Consider the following 21,841-nt stretch of genomic DNA (forward strand, 5'->3'; position numbering starts at 1 on the left):
AACAGATGATACAGCTATTGAGGCAGTTTTCCCAAAAGACAAAGACAAAAAATTCTTACAGTTCTAGTCTGAGGGTAGGATTGCAACAGTCTTTATTTATCACCTACTTTTAATAATTGCCAGTAAAAGCCCATCAAAACTACAGATTAGGAAATTATGAACACACCTTCCAGCAATTCCGATTCTGTGAAAGCAATAATACCAGGAATTTTGAGGTATCAACAACCAAGCTGACCAGTCTCGTGTACATGCAACATCAGCTCCATCTTTGTTATATTAACTTGCCTTCAACATGGTTTCTATAATACAGCCAACTTCAAATTATAACATTTTTTCCATTAACATTTCTTCAATGCTGAACAAAATTTTGAAAAATAAATTTAATTTAGATTTGGACTTGCACGTGGAGTGAATATAACCTATTGTACTTGGTTTTGGAGTTCCAACATGTGCCACCAGTAATGAGATTCACCAGTAGCAGACATGTGTAAAATTGGCTCCACTGTATTTCATCTCTGTTATATAAACTTGGCTTCAACAATTTGTTCCTATAAAATAATCAGCTTAAACTAGTAACACAATGCATTTTATTCACATTTCTTAACCATTATAAAAAATGAAGAATTAAAATTTAATTTACATTTCGACTTACGTGTGGGGCAAATACCACCTAATGCATGTGGCTTTGGAGATCCAACATAAGCCAGCCCAAGTGTTCCGTGCTCGAAGTCTTGGTAGGTGAACAAATGTGCAAGGCAAACTTTTGATGCACTTTTGGCTATATCGGCGCTGAATTGCTTAAAGAAAATACAAATAGAAAACGATCAGATGGAAAACTAAACATTCACGAATTGGGAACTTGGTCTCTAAGTCAAAACAGGACACCCAAATCTAGAATTTCACTTGAAAGGTACAAAAGGCAACATCTCTGGAGCGCGTGGATGGGTGATGCATTAGGTTGGGACCCTTCTTAAGACGAGACCAAAAACATAATCTATCCATGTTTTCCACAGATGTTACCCAACTTGTTGAGATACTCCAACATTTTGTGTCTTTCTTTGATAAACCAGCACCTGTAGTTCTTGTTATTGGAATTTCATATGGTTAGATCATCAAACACATTACTCAATAAGCGTTTTATTATTTTTATCCGGCAGAGTGGATTTGCACAGCGATAAAGGCAATGCTAGGGAAATCAACTGGCCAGTATAACCTTGCTCACTGCTCTCATGGTCTTAATGAGTCAAATGCTCTCATTATATGCTGTAAAGATTCCATAATTCTGTTTGTAAATTACCTTTGTCAAGAGTAACTAGAAATTATCTAGGCTAGAATTATTTTCCAATTTTTCACTTGAAGATAGCACAGCAACATTTCAGCTTAGTTTAAATTTGCAAATGTACCATTACTGTAGTTCACTTTGTGCCAATTTTAAAACCTGCATCAGAGAAGTTCAATACATAATAGATTTCAAAATGTCTTAAAAATAAAACTGCAATTTGTTCCAATGAGACATTTATGTGCAATATATAGAGTGCACCTGCTTTCATTCAGATCTATGTGATAGCTCTGGTGTCCAACAAAACTTATACCTTAAAATCAGTATTTTATTAATTTCCCCTTACCTCTAACAGAGGTTTAACATCCCAAGCATCTTTGCCAACAGGATGGGTCCGTTCCATATTATAGTGTCTCACACCCGAAAAAACCTTGGTTGGTTCTTTATTAACGATGATCTACAATTAAGAATAAACACACCACATTTAAATAGTTCATTTAAGGTAAACATACGATGAGGTCAAAGAATATATCTAAAAAGGCTGACCAAAAGCTTTGGCACAGGGTGGTTTTAAGACAGATTTAATAGGAAGAAGGTGAAAACAAAGCCACTCATCTTTGTATCACAAGAACAGGAAGAGCCCTCTGAGCCCCTCAAAAACTGCCCTGCCATTTAATGTGATCATGGATGGTTTGCCCCACAGTGCCAATTGCCACTAGGCCTCATTTCCCTGATCCTTCAAATATGTACTTCCTCTTTAAATGCCTCTTAAATGATCTAAGTTCAATATCGCTCAAGGGTAGATTCACCATCCCCTGTGAACAAGTCCAACATATGACCAGACCCTAATCATGTTACCACATTCCGTTGTTAGAGATTTTCCTCATTCGTGGAAACATCTCACTATCTTGCCTCTTATGCTCCTTCAGGATATTATATGTATCTATAATATGAATCCTCACTTTTCTCAACTCCCAAGAACATAGATCTAATTTTATTAGCCTCTTGTGTTAGGACATTGTTCTAATCTCAAGAAATTGCCTGCTGAATTTTTTCTGCACTGCCTTCAATAAGCTATACATAGTATTATGTATCCTGTACAATTGTAATAATAGTTCCCATTTCTAAACTTCAAACCTCTTACAATAAAAGCCAACATTCCATTTGACTTCCTAATCACTAGCTGTGCTCGCCTGCTCATTTTCAGGAAATAGTGCTGCACCTGCATTTGGATTCTTCTTACCAAAGTGCGTAACCTTGCATTTTCCCCCCCATTAAATTCCATTTGCTAAGTTTTCACCTACTCATTCAACTTGCCCACATCCTGTTACATAGTCCAAATACCCTCATCACAACCAGGTCTTCCACATATATTGGCAAACCTGCATACCAAATTTCCCTTTTATGCGATACCCAATCTGTACTAACACAATGTTAGCTCTCATTTTGTTAACCAGCATTATATGGCACCTTGTTAAATGCAATCTGAAAATCCAAAAACACTACATCTATGGCTTCCGCTACATCAATTCTACTTGTTACATCCTCAAAGAGTTCTAGCAAATATGTTTAACACAATTTATCTTTCAAAGCCATGTCAACTCTATTACTGCAGACAAATATGTTGCATACATCTCCAGTTTCCTGATCCATATTATGTTCTACATTACCAGTATAGCTTAGGTGCTTTCATCAACATTTCCCAATATTTTCTGCCCTTAATTTTGAGCTCTACCCAAATTGCTTCTACTTGATTTTCCAAATTAAGATCCTTTCTCTCCAGTGCCTTTATCCTATTATTTACTGTAAAGCAAACTTCTCCTTTTGCATTTTACACACATTTCATCTCCAGGTTAGATGTGCATGAACCACTGAAAGTCAACATGCAGGTAAAGCCAGTAATTAAGAAGGGAAAATAGTACACTGGCCTTTATGGTTAGAGGAAGAACATGTGAGAACAGAGACGTATTGTTGAAATTATACTGTGCTTTGGTGTGAACACACCTAGAATATTTTATTCAGTGCTTTCCCTCACAAGGGCACACGAGATGGAGGGAATGCAATGAGCTCAGCAGATTCATTCCTGGAGTGAGCTGATTGTCCTACGAGGACCGATAAGAGATTAAGCTGATACTGAGATTAGAAGACCGAGAAGTGATCTCAGCAATGTGCAATACACCTGCGTCTGAAGAAGGGTTTCGGCCCAAAACGTTGCCTATTTCCTTCACTCCATAGATTCAATTCAATTCAATTCAATTCAACTTTATTGTCATTGCACAAATACGAGTACAGGTACAACGAAATGCAGTTTAGCGTCTGGTCATAGTGCAAGATAGTAGAAATAAAAATGCTGGTTAACAATGTGTGGACTGTGGATGAATTAAACTGGTACATAGGCAAATAAATGTATACAAATGGGAGAGTCTAAAGATAGCTAGCGACGGGACTGTGAATTCAGCAGTGTAATGGTGTTATTGGAAAAAGCTGTTCCTCAGCCTGCTTGTGCGAGACCTGAGGCTCCTGTACTGCCTCCCTGATGGGAGGAGGGCAAACAGTCCATGGTTAGGGTGAGAGGGATCCTTGATGATTTTCCCGGCCCGTCTCAGACACCGTTTGCAGTGGAGGGCATCCATGGCAGGGAGCGGGGCACCGATGATGTGCTGAGCGGTTTTCACCACCCGTTGCAGTGCCTTCCTGTCAGCTGTGGTGCAGTTGCTGTACCATACCGTGAAGCAGGTGGTCAGGATGCTTTCGATGGTACAGCGGTAGAAGTTGGACAGGATCTGGGGGGACAGGTGAGCTTTCTTGAGCCTCCTCAGGAAGTAAAGGCACTGCTGCGCCTTTTTGATCAGTTTGGTGGTATTGAGGGACCAGGACAGATCCTCTGAGATGTGTACCCCGAGGAATTTGTAGTTGGAGACGCGCTCCACCTCAGTCCCGTTTATGTGGATGGGGGTATGTCTGCCACCTCTGGTCTTCCTGAAGTCAACGATGATTTCCTTCGTCTTCTTAGAGTGAGGACGAGGTTATTATTGGTGCACCAGGCAGCCAGGTTCTGGACCTCCTCCCTATAGGCTGATTCATCGTTGTCGCTGATCAGTCCTACCACCGTGGTGTCATCGGCAAATTTAATGATGGCGTTGGAGCCATACTTAGGGATGCAGTCATGGGTGAAGAGGGAGTAGAGGAGAGGGCTGAGCACACAGCCCTGTGGCACACCGGTGTTCAGTGTTAGAGTGGAGGAGGTGAGGTTGTTGACCCTAACAGACTGTGGTCTGTTGGTGAGGAAATCCAGTGTCCAATTGCAGAGGGAGGTGCAGATGCCAAGTCCGCTGAGTTTGGTGATCAAGCTGGCGGGGATGACAGTGTTAAAGGCGGAGCTGAAGTCGATGAACAACAACCTGATGTAGGAGTTGTTGTTGTCCAGGTGGGTCAGGGCAGAGTGTAGGGCCGCAGATATGGCGTCCTCTGTAGACCTGTTGGTCCAGTAGGCAAACTGATGGGGATCCAGTGTGGGGGGGGGAGGCTTGCTTTGAGGTGAGCCAAGATCAGCCGCTCAAAGCACTTCACGATGACAGGGGTGAGTGCCACTGGGCGGAAGTCATTGAGATTCCCTGAAGCTGACTATTTGGGCACTGGCACAATGGTTGATGTCTTGAGGCAAGTGGGGACAACACCCTGGGCCAGTGACAGATTGAAAATGTCAGTGAAGACCAGGGATAGTTGTCCAGCACATGCCCTGAGCACCCGCCCGGGGATGCCGTCGGGGCCGGCAGCTTTGTGCTCATTCACTTTGCTCAGTGCGCCTTGTATAGCAGAGGTGGAGAGACTGAGGGGTTGTTCGTTCGGGGGTGGGGTAGCTTTGACGGCTGGTGTTTTGTTGTCCCGGTCAAAACGAGCATAGAAGTAGTTTAGCTCGTCACGAAGGGAGGCGTTGTCTGGGGGGGTGGGGGGGTGTTAACTTTATTGTAGTCGGCAATGGACTTGATGCCTTGCCACATGCGTCTGGGGTCGGAGTTGTTTTGAAAATGCTCCTCGATCTGCCGTTTGTGTTTGAGTTTTGCGCTCCTGATTCCCTTTTTCAGGTTGGCCCTGGATGAGCTGTGTCCATCAGCGTCGCCGGATCTAAAAGCGGCATCGCGAGTCTTCAGCAAGAGTCTAGATGCTGCTGCACCCGCTGAGTTTCTCCAGCACTTTTGTCTACCTTCAATACTCCTGCAGGATTTGACATGGTTCTTGCAGAGTGACACTCCCCTGGCTTCCATGCCACAGTCTCACAGTAAAGGATTGGCTATTCAAAACTGAAGTTTTTTCCCCACAGAATGCAGTGAATTTTTGGAATTCACCCAAAAGTGCTGACAGTCAATGAGTTGTGAATCTATGAACCACTAAGTCTATTCAAGGAGGCGATTAATATATTTGCAGGAGGGTTAGTAGCAAAAAATGGCACTGTGAGAAAAGATCAGCCACGATTCTTTTAAAGCAGAGCTGGCATGAGTGGCTGAATGGCCTACTCCTGCATCTATTTCTTATGCTCTTTTTCTTAAATTGCCTAAATCTCACTAACGTGCGGTCTATTTATCCCAGCTCTGAACGACACATCGCATTTTATTAAACTAAAGGCTATACGATAAGATTCTTGTTTGCCGACATGATCTTTGTATAGTCACTAGTTACCCAGTTATGTAACATATCTCTACTGCTGAATTTTGACACTTGACTTTTACAGTGGGTTAATTACATTATTTCTCATTCTGGTTGAAATGTTTCCCATTTCTAGCACTCCAATACATTTTATGGAAAAATGGACAGTCGATAACAACATGAACTTTTTCACCAAGGTTTCAATCAGCAGAAAGGAACATAATAATGGTTAGTTCTTGTACTAACGTACGTTTAATGTACAGGGAGGAAGTAGAACAACTGGTGGACTGGTGCGGCAAAAATAATCTAGAATTGAATGTCGACAAAACTAAGGAGATGGTTGTCGACTTCAGGAGGGCGCAGCCAAAGCATACACCCCTCAACATCAGTGGCACTGCAGTGGAGAGAGTGGAGAGCATAAAGTTCCTCGGTGTGCAAATGACGGACAGCCTCACCTGGTCCAGGAACACCACTGGGACCGTCAAACGGGCCCATCAGCGACTGCACTTCCTGAGGAAACTAAAACAGGCCTCACTCCCCACCAACATCCTCAGGACTTTCTACAGGGGCACGGTGGAGTCTGTACTCACGTACTGCATAAATACGTGGTACTGCACCTGCAACTGTTCGGACAGGAAGGCTCTGCAGAGGGTAGTGAGGGGAGCAGAGAGGATCATTGGCGTCTCCCTACCCTCGGTACAAGAACTGTTCCAGAGCCGCTGTCTGAAAAAAGCTCAGAGAATTGCTAAGGACAAACTGCACCCCCTCCACATACACCTGGATCTCCTGCCATCAGGCAAGAGATATCGAAGTATCAAAGCCCGGACTACAAGACTGCTAAACAGCTTCCTACCACAGGCTGTGAGGCTGCTAAACAGTCACTCTGTACTCACAGTCACTTGATTCTGTGGCTGGCACGGACACTTTAATAACTGGCACTGGCCACTCAAATCAGCTGCCCCGGACATTTTCTATGATTGGTTTATTGTATTTTAACATTGTGTTTTTACCTGCTTTTAACTATTTATACTGTTCCATCAGGGACTGGATTGTTTTTAGTGTTATTATGTGTGAAATGTTTTAAATTTCATGTGCGATGCTCCGCTATTCACTGGGAAACGTCTTTTCATTTTGCACTGTACAACTGCTGCTTGCAAGATGACAATAAAGGTTGATTGATTGATTGATTGATTGATTGATTCTTACATAGATTACAGTTCACTTCCACTGAAACTTCAAATGTAATGCAGTGATGCAGCTGGTAGAGCAGCTGCCTCACATCGCCAGAGACACAGGGTCAATCCAGACCTTAGGTGCAGTCTGTGCGGAGTTTGCATGTTCTCCCTGTAATCGTGAGGGCTTCCTCTAGGTCCTACCACATCCCAAAGACAGGTTTATCGGTTAATTGCCCTCTGTGAAATTGCCCCTTGTGTGTAAGGAGTGGATGTGTAAATTGGATAACACAGAAGTGTGAATGGGTGATCAATGGTCGGCGTGGCCATAGTGGACAGAAGGGCCTTTTTCCATGCTTAATCTCTCAACTAAAAGATTGAAAAATAAATCCTTTAAGAAGTTGTTCTCAGAAGCTTATTTCTGATCAATGAAATAAGCTGAATATTGATAGTACAAACATAGATTCATAGCAAAAGGATTTGAGTATAAGAGCAGGGAGGTTCTACTACAGTTGTACAGGGTCTTGGTGAGACCACACCTGGAGTATTGCGTACAGTTTTGGTCTCCTTATCTGAGGAAAGACTTTCTTGCCATAGAGGGAGTACAGAGAAGGTTCACCAGACTGATTCCTGGGATGGCAGGGCTTTCATATGAAGAAAGACTGGATAGACTCGGCTTGTACACACTAGAATTTAGAAGATTGAGGGGGGATCTTATAGAAACTTACAAAATTCTTAAGGGGTTGGATAGGCTAGATGCAGGAAGATTATTCCCGATGTTGGGGAAGTCCAGAACTAGGGGTCACAGTTTAAGGATAAGAGGGACGTCTTTTAGGACCGAGATGAGAAAATCATTTTTTACACAGAGAGTGGTGAATCTCTGGAATTCTCTGCCACAGAAGGTAGTTGAGGCCAGTTCATTGGCTATATTTAAGAGGGAGTTAGATGTGGCCCTTGTGGCTAAAGGGATCAGGGGGTATGGAGAGAAGCAGGGATGGGATACTGAGTTGGATGATCAGCCATGATCATATCGAATGGCGGTGCAGGTTCAAAGGGCCGAATGGCCTACTCCTGCATCTATTTTCCATGTTTCTATGAACTAAACTTAATGCATCCAAGTTGGGACAAGAAAAGCAGATGTATTAAAAATTCAGGGAAAAAAATTTGAATTAATTTAATTACCTCCTCTATTTGCACACCATAACCTTTGAATCCAGCATCATTCCAAGAGGTATTTTGATATATGTCATCTACCCGGTCAATCAATTCTATCTGTATTTAGAAAAGGAGGTAATAAGCATTTTAAATCATGAACTGACCGATGAGAAAAACAATATGTTCAAATTGGCCAGGATCACATTGGACACAGCCCATTCCTCACAATTGCACCCCAGTCACACTTACCTTTTGAAGATCACAGCTGCCATCCTTACAACCAACCCCACTACCTTGACTATCCCTCGAGACAGAGCGAGCCAAGAGCGATGAGAAGCTTACAACTGGTGCAAACTTAGGCCAGCCCTTGGACCAGTAGGGCTTTACACTTTTCCAAATGTCTCCATATTGATGAGAGGCATTTGGAGGCTACATGCTTCAAATAATTTTAAATATTAATAATATAAAAATATTAAAATACTTAAAATGTATTCTAAAAAAATAAAACAATAATAAACCATTTACCCCCATTTATCCTTTCAACAAAGACCAACAGCCCCTTTCAAATAAATGGGGCAGACTAGATGTGGCAGCAGTGGTGACGTAAAGCTGAGCTGTGATTTACTAAGTGTATCAGCTACCTCCACTTAGTAAGCTGTGGAATACCTCTAATTCTGTGGCAAGTCTCGGGTTGGAGTGAGAGGTCAGATGTGGTAACATCTGACTTTCAATGTTGAGTTGTGTTGAGTTGAGTTTAGTTAATTGTCAGAAGAAACAAGGTACAGTGAAAAGCTTTCCTTACGTGCTAACCAGTCAGCAGAAAAAACAATACATGATTTTCTACGTTTACAGTTGAGCCATCCAGTGTGCAGATACATGATCAGGGGAATAACGTAAATACGGTATAGCGCAAGTGTATACCACACATTTGTGCTGCGGAGCACAGGTGTGATAGTCTATAATATGCTTATGTACACACTGCAGTTATGAAACTACCTGCTAGCTAACAACTGCCCAATATTTATATAAAATGATGTGACTTTCCATATTTATATAATCAGTTATACAACTGCATTTCTGAAGATTAATTGAGGTTGCAACTTTTTTTTTAAACTGGATTCATATTCAGGCATTATTGTTATAAAAAGAAAATGATAAGTAACTTTGGTCCAAAATTGAGGTCATTTCAAAAATTGAGGCTTTTTCAAATCTACATTGCAAGTCAACATAAATGTATTTTATATTTCATATCAGATCGTAACCCATTGAGTATTTTTAACACTTGTTTTAAATTTCACCCATCAATTGGATTTGGTAAAACAACAGTCGCAAATGCAGCACAAGAAAAAAAATGCATTCAAATCTATTCAACATAGGGATTCCTTACCAAATAATTGATAGTAATACTCTCTTCACCACGCCCCATGTGCCTGAAAAAACGGTAATCTGCTACCACTAGCATTTTACAGGTATTCTTTTCAGGATCTAGAGGAACCTTTTGTCTTTTTTGTCGCTGGATATATTCTGTCAAAAGAATTAAAATTTCAAAAGAGACGAGTTATATCTTCCTGAAAAACCAAGATAGCGGTTGGAATGAGATAGCTGTGCACAATACAACTATAAAATAGTAAATAATACTTCAACATTCTAGTATAAAATTCATTGACACTTCACCTTACAGAACTTTAAAAAATCCATCAATCACTAGAAATGACAAACTGCTGTTTTGTAAATAGAACTTTGCCGATGGAAAAATCTCCAGAAGAATGAAAATGGCTTCCAGCATATTTGTGTGGAATGGATCTGCTAAAATCTAATGGCTAGTCCAAGCAATAGTTTCTCATATTTTATATACACTATGTGAAAACATGCACTGTCTAATGCAATAGAATCACAGAATCAAATACATTTTAAAAAAGGAAGCCATTCACCCCTCTGGTCAGAAATAGTTATCCCGCACAAGTTTCCACTGCTAGTTCTATAGCCGTGACTGTCATGGCTCCTCATGATCCATATCCCTCTATTACCTGCACTTCCATATGCCTCACCGAAAGCCTCTTACACTCCACTATCGTATTTGCCTGCACCATCTCCCCTGGCAACGCATTCCATTACCCCACCAGCTTCTGTGTAAAGTACTTGCCCCGCACATCTCCATTAAACTTTCCCCCCCTCAAAGCTATGTCCTCTAGTGTTGCACATTTCCACCCTGGGGAAAAAAGGTTCTGACCTTATCCAAGCCTTGCATTTTATATACGTTCTCAAGTCTCCCCTCAACCTCTAACGTTCCAGAGAAAATGGTGGATTGTAGTACGTTTCAGCCACAAACCTTTCCCGGTAGCTGCAACCCCCTAAACTAAGTAACATTTTGGTAAACCTCGTCTGCACCCTCGACATGAGCCTCCATATTTCCTGTATTGGGGTAACCAGAACTGCACACAATGCTCCAAAATGCAGCCGAACCAAAGTGCTATAGAGCTGCCAGATGACTTCCTGACTCTTATATTAAATGCCCCTGGTAATGAAGGTAAGCATACCAAATGCCTTCTTTACCACCCCATCTACTTCTGTTGCTACCTTTCGTGAGCTATGAAATTGGACTCCCAAATCCCTCTGCACTTCAATGCTGTTAAGGGTCTTGCCATTAACCGTATACTCTCTCCTTAAATTGAACCTCCCAAAGTGCAACATCTTATATTTGCTGGGTTTAAATTCCATCTGCCATTTCTCCACCCATTTCTGCAGCTGATCAATACCCTCCTGAATCTTCTGACGGCATTCCTCACTGTTTGCAACTCCTTCAATTTTGGTGTCGTCAGCAATCTTACTCACCAACCCTTCTACATTTATGATATGATCTAATTATTCAGTTGGGACATCTATTTCTAAACTCCATTTACAAAATGATATGTAATCTAACAAAATGGTCTGAAAATGAACATTGCATATTTCAAAAAAGTTCACTTATACACTGTCTACAAGAAACTATAATAATCAACATCTGTTGAAGATTTTAAATTCTTTAAATATAAAGCAGCTTATGCAACACAATCTGACATTTGAATGACCTATGCTCCGAAAAAAGAAAAACTAGCCTCCAGCTTAAGATTGAAAAAATGCATCAAATAAGCACGCAGAATTACTCATGACTGAGTAGTCACCAGATTAATAATTACAAAATTAAAAATTCTGCATAAATATTTTCAATGGAAATTGGAGTAATAAGACAAACACGTCCAAGGCTTTTGAGATAAAGCCCTCACTGACATCTTGACAGCTGCATGTCAATACTATACTTAAACCAACACTGCCCCAATAAATCTATGGTATGAGCCTGAGGCCACAACTAATGGCCAAAGAGAGTGTAAATTAACACAATTAGACAGCAATTTCTCACATATACCTACCAGTGGAGGCATCTATGTCAAAATCATCCTCTTCATCATAATCATCTTCTGGCAAAAGTTCTGAGTCATTCAGCTTTATATAACCACAGACATTGGATGACTTTAATCGTCCAATTTCCACGACATTTTCAGATTTGTATGCCAACAATTTTTCAACTGGGGCAGTATCAATATATCTCCATAGGGGCTAGAAATAATTTAAAATACAAATATACAATTAAAAATCTAAACAATAAAATTTTAGATAGGTTTATTCTAATGGTTATTATAAAAAGACAGTAAAGTTAGAAGAACCTGCATCTACAAATCAGAACAGTAAAAGAGTGTGGGATGACAAACTGATAAAAGGAGATAGACTCAAAATGCTGGAGTAACAACAGAACAGGCAGCATTTCTGATTAGTAGGAATAGGTGATGTTTCGGGTCGAGACCCTTCTTCAGACTGGAAAGGACAGAACAGGAGCACAGGTAGAGGTGAAAGGATGGAGAAGGGGATGAGACCAGTACCTGAGCAGGACGCTGCAGGAAGGGAACATTTTGCAGCACTAACATGAAAAAGGCAAAAAGCATTACTGACTTTGGAAATAGTGCATTGAGACACAAATTGTTGTCTGCCATTGTGGGCACAATACATGAAGGATGCTAAAGAACCAGAAAAAACCTTCATGGATCGACTCCATCAATACTGTGGGTGTAAAAATAATCATGACAATGTTCCAGGACACTAAATGCAAATAAATGGAAAATTTTAGAGAGATAATTACTTTTAGTTGAAGAATTCATGTCAACTTTTAAATCACTGAGTAGGTGAGAAAAGGTAGGAGGAATCATAGTTGATGGTAGGAAGGGGGAATGTTCTATTCTGGAGTGGCTGAGGGAGAAATAAAAACAGATAAACATTTGAAGCGGAGAAATTGCAAGAGTCATGAAGAGAAAATGGTTTAGTTTTTAAATCTCAACTAACAAGTAGCACAGTTAAGATGATAAAATTACTTAATGTAAACTTATGGTTTACGCACATAAATATTCCATGTTTTCTGACTGTTGCATTCATCTTTAAGTGTATATTAGTTTTAGCACATTACATAGAGAGGATGATGTTAGGGATGGAAACCATAGACATCAGGAGAAGCAGTGCACACAGGAAGCCTCCCGGCAGCAGAACGTCTATCAAGCCTTGCCCAAACAAAAGGGTAAATTAAGGGCACGAATACCTCTATGTTATATTCTCCTTCATCAGTAATAATTCTGGCAGTAAATTCCTTCTCGTCAATAAGAGCACGGACTTTTGAACCTGGTTCACCTTTTGTTTAAAAATCGTACAATTAGAATTCTGATTCTTCAATGTAATTTCTAGTTCATTATCATTTCAACTTTTACAATGATTTTACTTTCAGTTAAGGCATAAAAATGTTAATTGAACAGTTAGTGGAGGAATGTATTTGAGTCACAACACAACATCTGTAATTTGACATTTGCTCTTATTTATCATGCTGTGAATATATCACATTGTTATGGACACATACTAATTACAAATTTGACTTATTTTGGCAACTGTGAAAGTTCGCTGATCACAGAAAAAAAATTGGCAACCATAACAAAACCATGAACATTTATGTGGCATCAATATTCACTTGCAGTAAATAGCAGTGCCAACATCAAGACAAACATTTATCACCTATTCCAAACTTGCCCTGAGAAGATGCTGATGAGTTACCTTCTTGAATGGCTGCAGTCCTGCTCGTGAAGACACTCCCATGTTGTCGGATTAGGAGTTAGAGGACTTTTTTTTAGTTTAGTTTAGTTTAGTTTATTGTCACGTGTACCGAGGTGCAGTGAAAAGCTTTTGGTTGCATGCTAACCAGTCAGCAGAAAGACAATACATGATTACAATCAATCCATTTACAGTGTGCAGATACATAAGGGAATAACGTTTAGTGCAAAGTAAAGCCAGCAAAGTCCGGTCAAGAATAGTCCGAGGGACACCAAAGAGGTAGATAGTAGTTCAGTACTGCTCTCTGGTTGTGGTAGCATGATTCAGTTACCTGTTAACAGCTGGGAAGAAACTGTCCCTGAATCTGAAGGTGTGCATTTTCACACTTCTATACATTTTGACTGATGGGAGGGGTGAAGAGGGGAGCGGCCATGGTGCGAGTTGTCTTTGTTTATGCTGCTGGGCTTGCCAAGGCAGAGTGAGGTATAAATGGAATCAATAGAAGGGAGGTTGGTTTGTATGATGGCCTGGACTGCATTCACATTTCGCTGCAATTTCTTATGGTCCTGCTCCCAAACCAAGCTGTGATGCCTCCTGATAAAATGCTTTCTAGGGTGTATCTGTAACTCAGGGCAGCAAAGAAACAGTAACACAACACCAAGTCAGCACGCGTGTGAGCTTCGAGGTGGACCCCCACGAAAAAATGTCCCTGCACGCCTGCTACTCGTTTTTCTTGGTGGTAGTTGTTGGGATTAGGGAGATATTGTCAAAGTAGCCTTTATAACGACAGTGCATTCTGTAGATTATGCACTTTGCACCAATGGAGGAAAGAGTAAGTGCTTACAGTGTTTCAAAGGACTGTTTTGTTCTGGATGATGTGAGGCTTCTTGTGAGTTTTTGAAGCTACTCTTATCCAGGAAAATGGAGAGAATTCCATCACGCTCCTGCCTTGTAAATTGAGGAGAGATGTGAGTTCAGGAACGAGTTACTCACCATAGGACACTGAGCCTTTAACCTTCTCTTGCAGTGACATGACTGGACAAATTAAGTTTTGGGCTTAATGATGAGACCCTTAACCCCAACCTTGATGCTAGAGAATTCTAGTAATAACGTTACATGTCAAAGGTCAGATTTTACCTTGATGAAAACTGGCACTGCCATCTCCAGACGCCTCTTTTATAGCTTCATAAAGTAAAATGTTTTGGCAATGCCTCATTTAAAACCTCTTGAATTTATATGGAAATACTTGACTGCTAGAAAACTAAATATTTTGTCCATGCCCCATTATTTTGTTCTGCTTCAATTTTACATAATATGTGTTATTGCCTGATTACATGAACTCTTAAGTCTCACTGAGTTGCTGTCCAGCTGACAACACTATCACAACCAAGCAGAATAGCATTCTTACTAATGGAGCACTAATCTGTGAATAGACAACATTTTCAATTACAATGCACTTTCATATTCAATTTTTGCCTTTATATAATATATTTTTCAACATGATCTTTTTAATTTTGTTTTCTTTTTCTAATCAAATTTAGATTAAAAAATAATTTCAAATTATTTCTGCTATCCTCATTTTGCAATTTCTTCAGCTTCAAAAGTACAGCAAATCAAAATCCCAAGAGAACAGGCGTTGAACAGGTCAGACATGGGGAAAATAAAATATTTTGCAACATTGCTCCATTAACCAAAATATTTTCTTCCCATCGCTTGGCCTGTTGGACATGTACTGTTTGTATTTCATATTTTCAGCTTTATAGTACTTGCATGAATGAGAAAATTATTTGCAGGGTTTTCAAGCCTGAAGACAACTGTCTAATGACTACAAGAATTTGCCACTGAAGAGAGGACTCGGTGTCCACTCATGAACACATGAGCAAAGCTTCAAGAATAATGCAATCACAATGAATCATGCATACTTATCCTCTTACTCGCTGAATGTGCCTTTTAAAAAAAATCCAACCCCACCATTTACATCCACCCACAGAAGGCTTTGAGAGAGCTTATCACACTACAAAATATCAAAAGCATACTTACCTTCCCCCCCATCCCAATGAAATGAGTTCAGGAAATCAGAAACATTAATTCAATATCTGAACAAATCCAAAAAATTAATTCCAGCAGTAATTTGTGTTTCAACTGTACCCATAATATTGATATCTCAGAACTCTCTGAAGGGTAGTCGCCTGTGAGTGAAAAACAAGACAGTGAGGAGGAAGGGAAATAATGAAAGGGACTAGAAAAAGCAAGAACGATCAGGAGGAACTTCTTAGATCGTTTTAAATCGTTGAAGAGGGCTGGAAGAGCAGACAAGTTTAAGGAAGTGGTTCTAGTGGTCAGGAAAAGCAGAAGGAAGAGGAAAAAGGTCACTCGGACATGGGAAAGATAACAACAGGACGAAAATGCCTTGATGAACTTTGATACAGTTTACAAATGGTAGAGGCTGTGCTGGCTGCAAGGAAGTATTTTTCTGCAAGAGAATGCTTGGTAGCAGGGAATGTTGCAGACATAGAAAACTGTACTTCTTATCTGAATGCTGAACTTTGCTAAATAGCTGTAATCATGTTTGACCTCAACCTTCTTCCTACTTTTGACCTCAAAAATCTGCACTAAACTGTGGTCTGAACTTTTGATTTGCTGAACCTACAAACATACATGAAAATGCATATTTTTACAACCCAAAAGAATGAAGATCAGCAAAGCAAATTAGGAAAGACATATTTTTTATCTAATTAGTCAGATATTAAGGAAGAAACTGAGCTGAGGCAAACTGTGAGGTGGCAGGTAATAGAGATGAACATAGAACGGTACAGTCCAGGTACAGACTGCCCTGGACACAATGCCCATGTCAAACATTATGACAAATTAAACTAATCTCTGATTGCATGTGATCGTTCCATTCCCTGCACACCGATGTACGTATATAATAAAGCCTCTTAAAAGCTACTACCATATCTGCCTCGCCACCAATCCTGGCAGTGCTTTTCAGGCACCCACCGCCCTGTGTGTGTAAACTACTATCTCCTTTAAACTTTGACCCTTACATTAAAGCTATGCCCTCTAGTCCTTGACATTTCCACCACCCTGGAAAAGGGTTCCGACTGTCTATTCTATCTATGCTCCTCATAATTTTACATACTTCTAACATGTCTGCCCTAAGCTTCTGATGCTCCTGAGAAAACAATCCAAGGTTATCCAACTGCTCCATATAACTAACATGTTCTAATCCAGGCAGCATTCTGGTAAACCACTTCTGCATTCTCTCCATATCCTCTGTACTCTTCCCATAATGGGGCAACCAGAACTGCACAAATATTCTAAATGCAGCCTGACCAAAGTCCTGTACAGCTGCAACATGTCTTCCCGACTCAAGGCTGGATGTTTTGTAAGCATTTACAGAAAACATGGTGGCTGAGCTCAGGTTTGTAATAATCAAAGAAATTCATGGCACAAAAGACACGGGGAACCTCACATCCTTATCAGTTGATTTTTTTTTAACCTTAATATCAAACAAAAAGGAAACATCAACAAGAAAGCAGAACAGCTGACCTCATTTGGATGTGTTGGGATTGTAATCCAGTACAGGGTAGGATTAGTGATATTCATGTGTGGTATCTACTATAATACACAATGCAGGCAGCTGAGAGGTTCGAAAGTGGCAAGCTGGTTCGGAGAGTTCAGAAACGGGTACTGAAATTTCAGCACATGGGGATGCGATACTGCTATTCAGCCACCTTCTCCCCTTCACCCTACCCATCTCCTTAGCCGTTTCTGCCACTCAATTTGATCTTAAATCACATGGATCCTAAATCCATTTAGTTTCCTTGCTTCTTTTTAAAATATATCAGCTTACTTTAAGTTTTAAAATTTTACCTTTTAAAAATATATTAGTTGCAGTCATGAAATTTTCAAGTGAAACAGCCTTGACAACCCATGAAAAAGTGTTCCTGATTTCCTCCAGTTTTTTGCATGATGTTAAACATCACTCCGACCAGCCTAGGTGTAATTTTAAGATTGCCATCTTGAACCGACACACCCCAACCACTTTGAGATGTTTCCAGCAGAGAAAATAGTTTCTCTCTTTTGATCCCATCATGTGTTTTGATCATTTTGAACCTCAATATTACCACTTAATTTTCCAACAATAAGAAAATATAAACTCTGATCATGCATCATTTAAAATATTTATTGGTCAGCTTTAAGTTCATTAACAACTATGAGTTACATACACAAGTTACATATTCAGGAAATGTCCTCACAATTTAACTCCTTTAACTCCAGGTGTGATTCTAATCAATGTACGTGCCAAACCCTTCAAACTAAATCTATCATTCTTGAGGCGAGGTACCGAACACTAAATGCAGTACTCAAGATTGAGGTCAAGGCAGTGCTCAGTGCAGCTGCAACACAAATTTATGTTTAGTTTAATTTAGAGATACAGCGCAGAAACAGGTCCTGCAGAGATAGTTCTCCATGAAAGGATTCCTCCACAGATTCAGGTCTCAAGAAGGGACCCAACACAAAGCATTTCCAATCCATGTCCTCCAGAGATGCACAAGATAGGCACAAAATACTGGAGCAAACGAAAGATATGGAAGAGTAAGGCGTGAAAACGAGAGATCTTGCCATAGAGGGAGTACAGAGAAGGTTCACCAGACTGATTCCTGGGATGTCAGGACTTTCATATGAAGAAAGACTGGATAGACTTGGCTTGTACTCGCTAGAATTTAGAAGATTGAGGGGGGATCTTATAGAAACGTACAAAATTCTTAAGGGGTTGGACAGGCTAGATGCAAGAAGATTGTTCCCGATGTTGAGGAAGTCCAGAACAAAGGGTCACAGTTTAAGGATAAGGGGGAAATCTTTTAGGACCGAGATGAGAAAAACATTTTGCACACAGAGAGTGGTGAATCTCTGGAATTCTCTGCCACAGAAGGTACTTGAGGCCAGTTCATTGGCTATATTTAAGAGGGGGTTAGATGTGGTTCTTGTGGCTAAAGGGATCAGGGGGTATGGAGAGAAGGCAGTTACAGGATACTGAGTTGGATGATCAGCCATGATCATATTGAATGGCGGTACAGGTTCGAAGGGCCGAATGGCCTACTCCTGCACCTATTTTCTATGTTTCTATGTTTCTATCTTTGTTTTCACACTTTACCCTTCCATATCTCTCAATTCTAAAGTTCCTTCCAACACATTTCCTTGAAAGATGCAACCTGACCCAGTGAGTTACTCCTGTTTTGTTTGTAAACCAGCATATGCAAGTATTTGTGTCTCTATCACACTAGTTGTATGTTGTCCCACTTTTCCCTCCACACAAGGGGCAATATCACAGATGCCAATTAACCTACAAGCCCGCACGTCTTTGGGATGCACAGGAGGTGGAGAACAATCTTCTTGCATCTAGCCTGTCCAACCCCTTACAGGGAGAATGTGCATCTCCATACAGACTGCATCCGAGGTCAGGGTGGAACCCGGGCCTCTGGCACAGTGAGGCAGCAGCTCTACCAGTGATATCACTGTGCAGCCCTCAATAATTTTGTATTCCTGCCAATCTTACATTCCTTTGGAGGATTAAACCTATTTTTTAACCTCTCCATTGAATTTAACCTGCCTACCCATTTAATGCATAATACCCTTTGCAACTTCCTGCTTGTATCTATATTATTAACTTAAGTGCTATTGGCAAAAATGTATTAAAAAGTCCAGCTCCCAGAATAGATTATGCTTGGAGGTAACAAAGGAAGAGACAAGGATGGAGTCAAGTTGAACAATGTTACTGGCGTGGAAGGAGGCAGATTTTGCACAGAGTTCACATGTTAGAGATTCAGCAGTAAGAAACTGGAACTAATCTAGATCAACGTGGCAATACCGTGAAGGAAGGAAATAATCTGTGGTGCGATCAATAAACAGCAGCTTCACTCTTTTCACTATTTAAATCAAGGACCTAGAAGGTCATCCACATCTGGATATAGGACAGTTATTAATTAACTTAAAGTTGACCATGACAATTTCATGCAATTAAAAGGTGAGAAAAATAGATGAATACAATAAATAATAATTTTCTGTGAAAAACACAACATTTGTAACCACTGTTTCTTTAATAGCATTTATATAACAAGCAGAACTAATTTTGCCATCTGCAGATTAGAATAATATATAAGCTTTTAGGAAGTAATAAAAAGCTCACAGATGTTCAGTGCCCTGGTAGTCATGACAACTGAAAGACAAGACTTCCTCCTGAGGTTGAGTTTAAAACTTCATGGTCTAATCGAGATCCACAGGGTTCAAGTGAAGATATATCTTATTCATGAACAATTTACCTCAAATGTAACTGTCCCGCAACAGAAAATAATTTTCATATTCAATGAATGTTTGATTCAAATTCTTTCATTAAAGTTTTCTGCATTCACTCAATTTTGCTATAAATACTCACCAATCACATGTCCAGAAAAGAAATTTTCCCATTGCACAGGATACTCTTCTTCATTTCCTTCTCCATCCACCACTATCGCCTTGAAAGTTGCAGAGAAATGCTCCACGTTTGAAGTTAAATACAAGTTAAAATTTCTGTGAAACAGGAAGTTCAGAGTATTTTCAAATATCAGACAGCAATTATTTAGCAGTTCTCTCTTTTCTTTACATGCACGTTTATCTGTTGCCTTCAAACATATTCAGGCAATGTAATTATAATACAATACATACATTTCCCCAAATGCACCATAATTAGCACAACCCATGTATCAACCTATCACACAGATTCTATAAAATCTATGATTCAATTTCAAATAGAACACCCACTTAATTGGCCAAATAATGCCTTTAACATTATAACCACAGGTTTGTTTTTCATTCTGAAATTAAAATGCAATTTCTGACTCCCAACTATTTTGTTCATTTTTACTTTCCAGATCCTGATTTTTCTTCATTTTCCTTTCCTGGCCAGGATGAAAATGCACAAATACAGCCAATACTCTCACAAGGACGTCTCAAGTAACTGTTATCAAATAATATCTTAGATTGTTCAGGCAGAATTATACCCTTGCAGTGTTCCCGGTTTCGACAAAGATGCCACAATCTCAACTGAGCACCTTTCTTGTTTGATACAACCCATCCAGAATGAAGCTAGAAATTAAACCAGAGCACAGATCGAATGTGGTTCTCTCAACAGAGCAACATTAATTGAGTAAAACCTTATAATAAAACCAGATATGTTGAAGCACCTCTTTTATTGTGGGAGAGTAAATTTTGATCAAGATAAAAACAATTTAAGTGCTAAATTAGAAATAGTTGGTGTTAGAATAACTGAACTAACATGATATTGGCTTTAGCTGAAAAAAAACAGAGAGAAGAAAATGTCTGGCTTCCTGCATTGCATTTCACTACTGTGTACATTTCTATCTGATATTATAAGCATGAATTAAGTGGGCAGAGATCTCAACACCTTTCTGCCTCCAACATCCAGAAAAATACCCTGCCTATTCATTAATATTTTAACTTTATATGTCTTATGGTATTAAACCTTTTTTGGACTATTCCTTTGCAATTCTAATTTTGAGAACAAAATCACCTGTGCTCCAAAATAATCCATTCAATCTTACCTATTCAGAGCTGAGAACTGTACCGATTGTTCTAAATGAGTCTGTGGTTCTGTATCACGCTTTCTCAAAGTGTGCTGATGAATATCCGACAATGAGAGTATGTCGTAATCAGTTAATAATCCATCCAAAACATCTGTTAAAAAAAAGTAGAGGATTTTTAAATATTTTCTTTCAGATCATTATTCGGTTGACTCTCAAATATCCAGTGTAATGGAACAAAGCACCTATAGAGATCAAACACAGAAATACAGAATGCTGCAAAGGATAATGAAAAACACATTAATAGACATCAAAAATGGTACTAATGTTATCATTTTTTAAATTGCCATGCCTGTTTGTTTTGGAGTTGTCTTACAGTGGTACCTTCTTCCAGTTTATTTTCCATTACAGGGATTTGCAGATATACTTAACAGTCCAATATTACATTCTGAGATACATTCCTGTCGTATAAATAACCTCAATTAAATGTTAGTATATTCTTAATGGTGTAGTTGGATTTTTTTAATCTTTTTTAAATTTTATTTTATTATTTATTTCAAACAGAATAATAGAATAAAAAGCAAGTGTGAAACAGCATACAACAAACAAAACAAGAATATTTATAAAGTGTCATAAACAATATCTATAAATAAATGAAATCGTATGTGTCCAAAAAGGAGCAGGAAGAAGCCAAAGCTTATTAATTCTCACCCCTTATTCAACTGCTTGTAATTATCTTATACAAATTTAGCAGCTATATGTACACCATATGTACACCAGTCACTATATGTACACCAAATTATTTACATTTATACACTAATCAAATATTTACAAAGCCATACAAAAAAGAAAAAAAGAAAAATAAAAGAAAAACCCCTCATATACTA

The 21,841-nt window shown here is 39.5% G+C and overlaps 1 protein-coding gene across 2 annotated transcripts in view; it reads right to left on the reverse strand.

Moving 5' to 3' along the window:
* adam17b (ADAM metallopeptidase domain 17b) overlaps positions 1-21,841 on the reverse strand; it is a 68,611-nt gene that overhangs the window by 32,565 nt on the left and 14,205 nt on the right. Inside the window, exons 2-9 of one of the 2 annotated variants that reach the window (XM_055635294.1) lie at positions 20,976-21,108; positions 19,811-19,944; positions 12,872-12,960; positions 11,658-11,844; positions 9,638-9,774; positions 8,278-8,367; positions 1,626-1,736; positions 641-797 (exon numbers count right to left, since the gene is read on the reverse strand). In XM_055635294.1, the coding sequence (XP_055491269.1) occupies positions 641-797; positions 1,626-1,736; positions 8,278-8,367; positions 9,638-9,774; positions 11,658-11,844; positions 12,872-12,960; positions 19,811-19,944; positions 20,976-21,108 (1,038 nt within the window). The remainder of the gene's footprint in view (positions 1-640; positions 798-1,625; positions 1,737-8,277; positions 8,368-9,637; positions 9,775-11,657; positions 11,845-12,871; positions 12,961-19,810; positions 19,945-20,975; positions 21,109-21,841) is intronic. The other variant, XM_055635295.1, reaches the window with a different exon arrangement.

Source organism: Leucoraja erinacea, chromosome 5 (assembly GCF_028641065.1).
Source record: "Leucoraja erinacea ecotype New England chromosome 5, Leri_hhj_1, whole genome shotgun sequence".
Classification (NCBI taxonomy): domain Eukaryota; kingdom Metazoa; phylum Chordata; class Chondrichthyes; order Rajiformes; family Rajidae; genus Leucoraja; species Leucoraja erinaceus.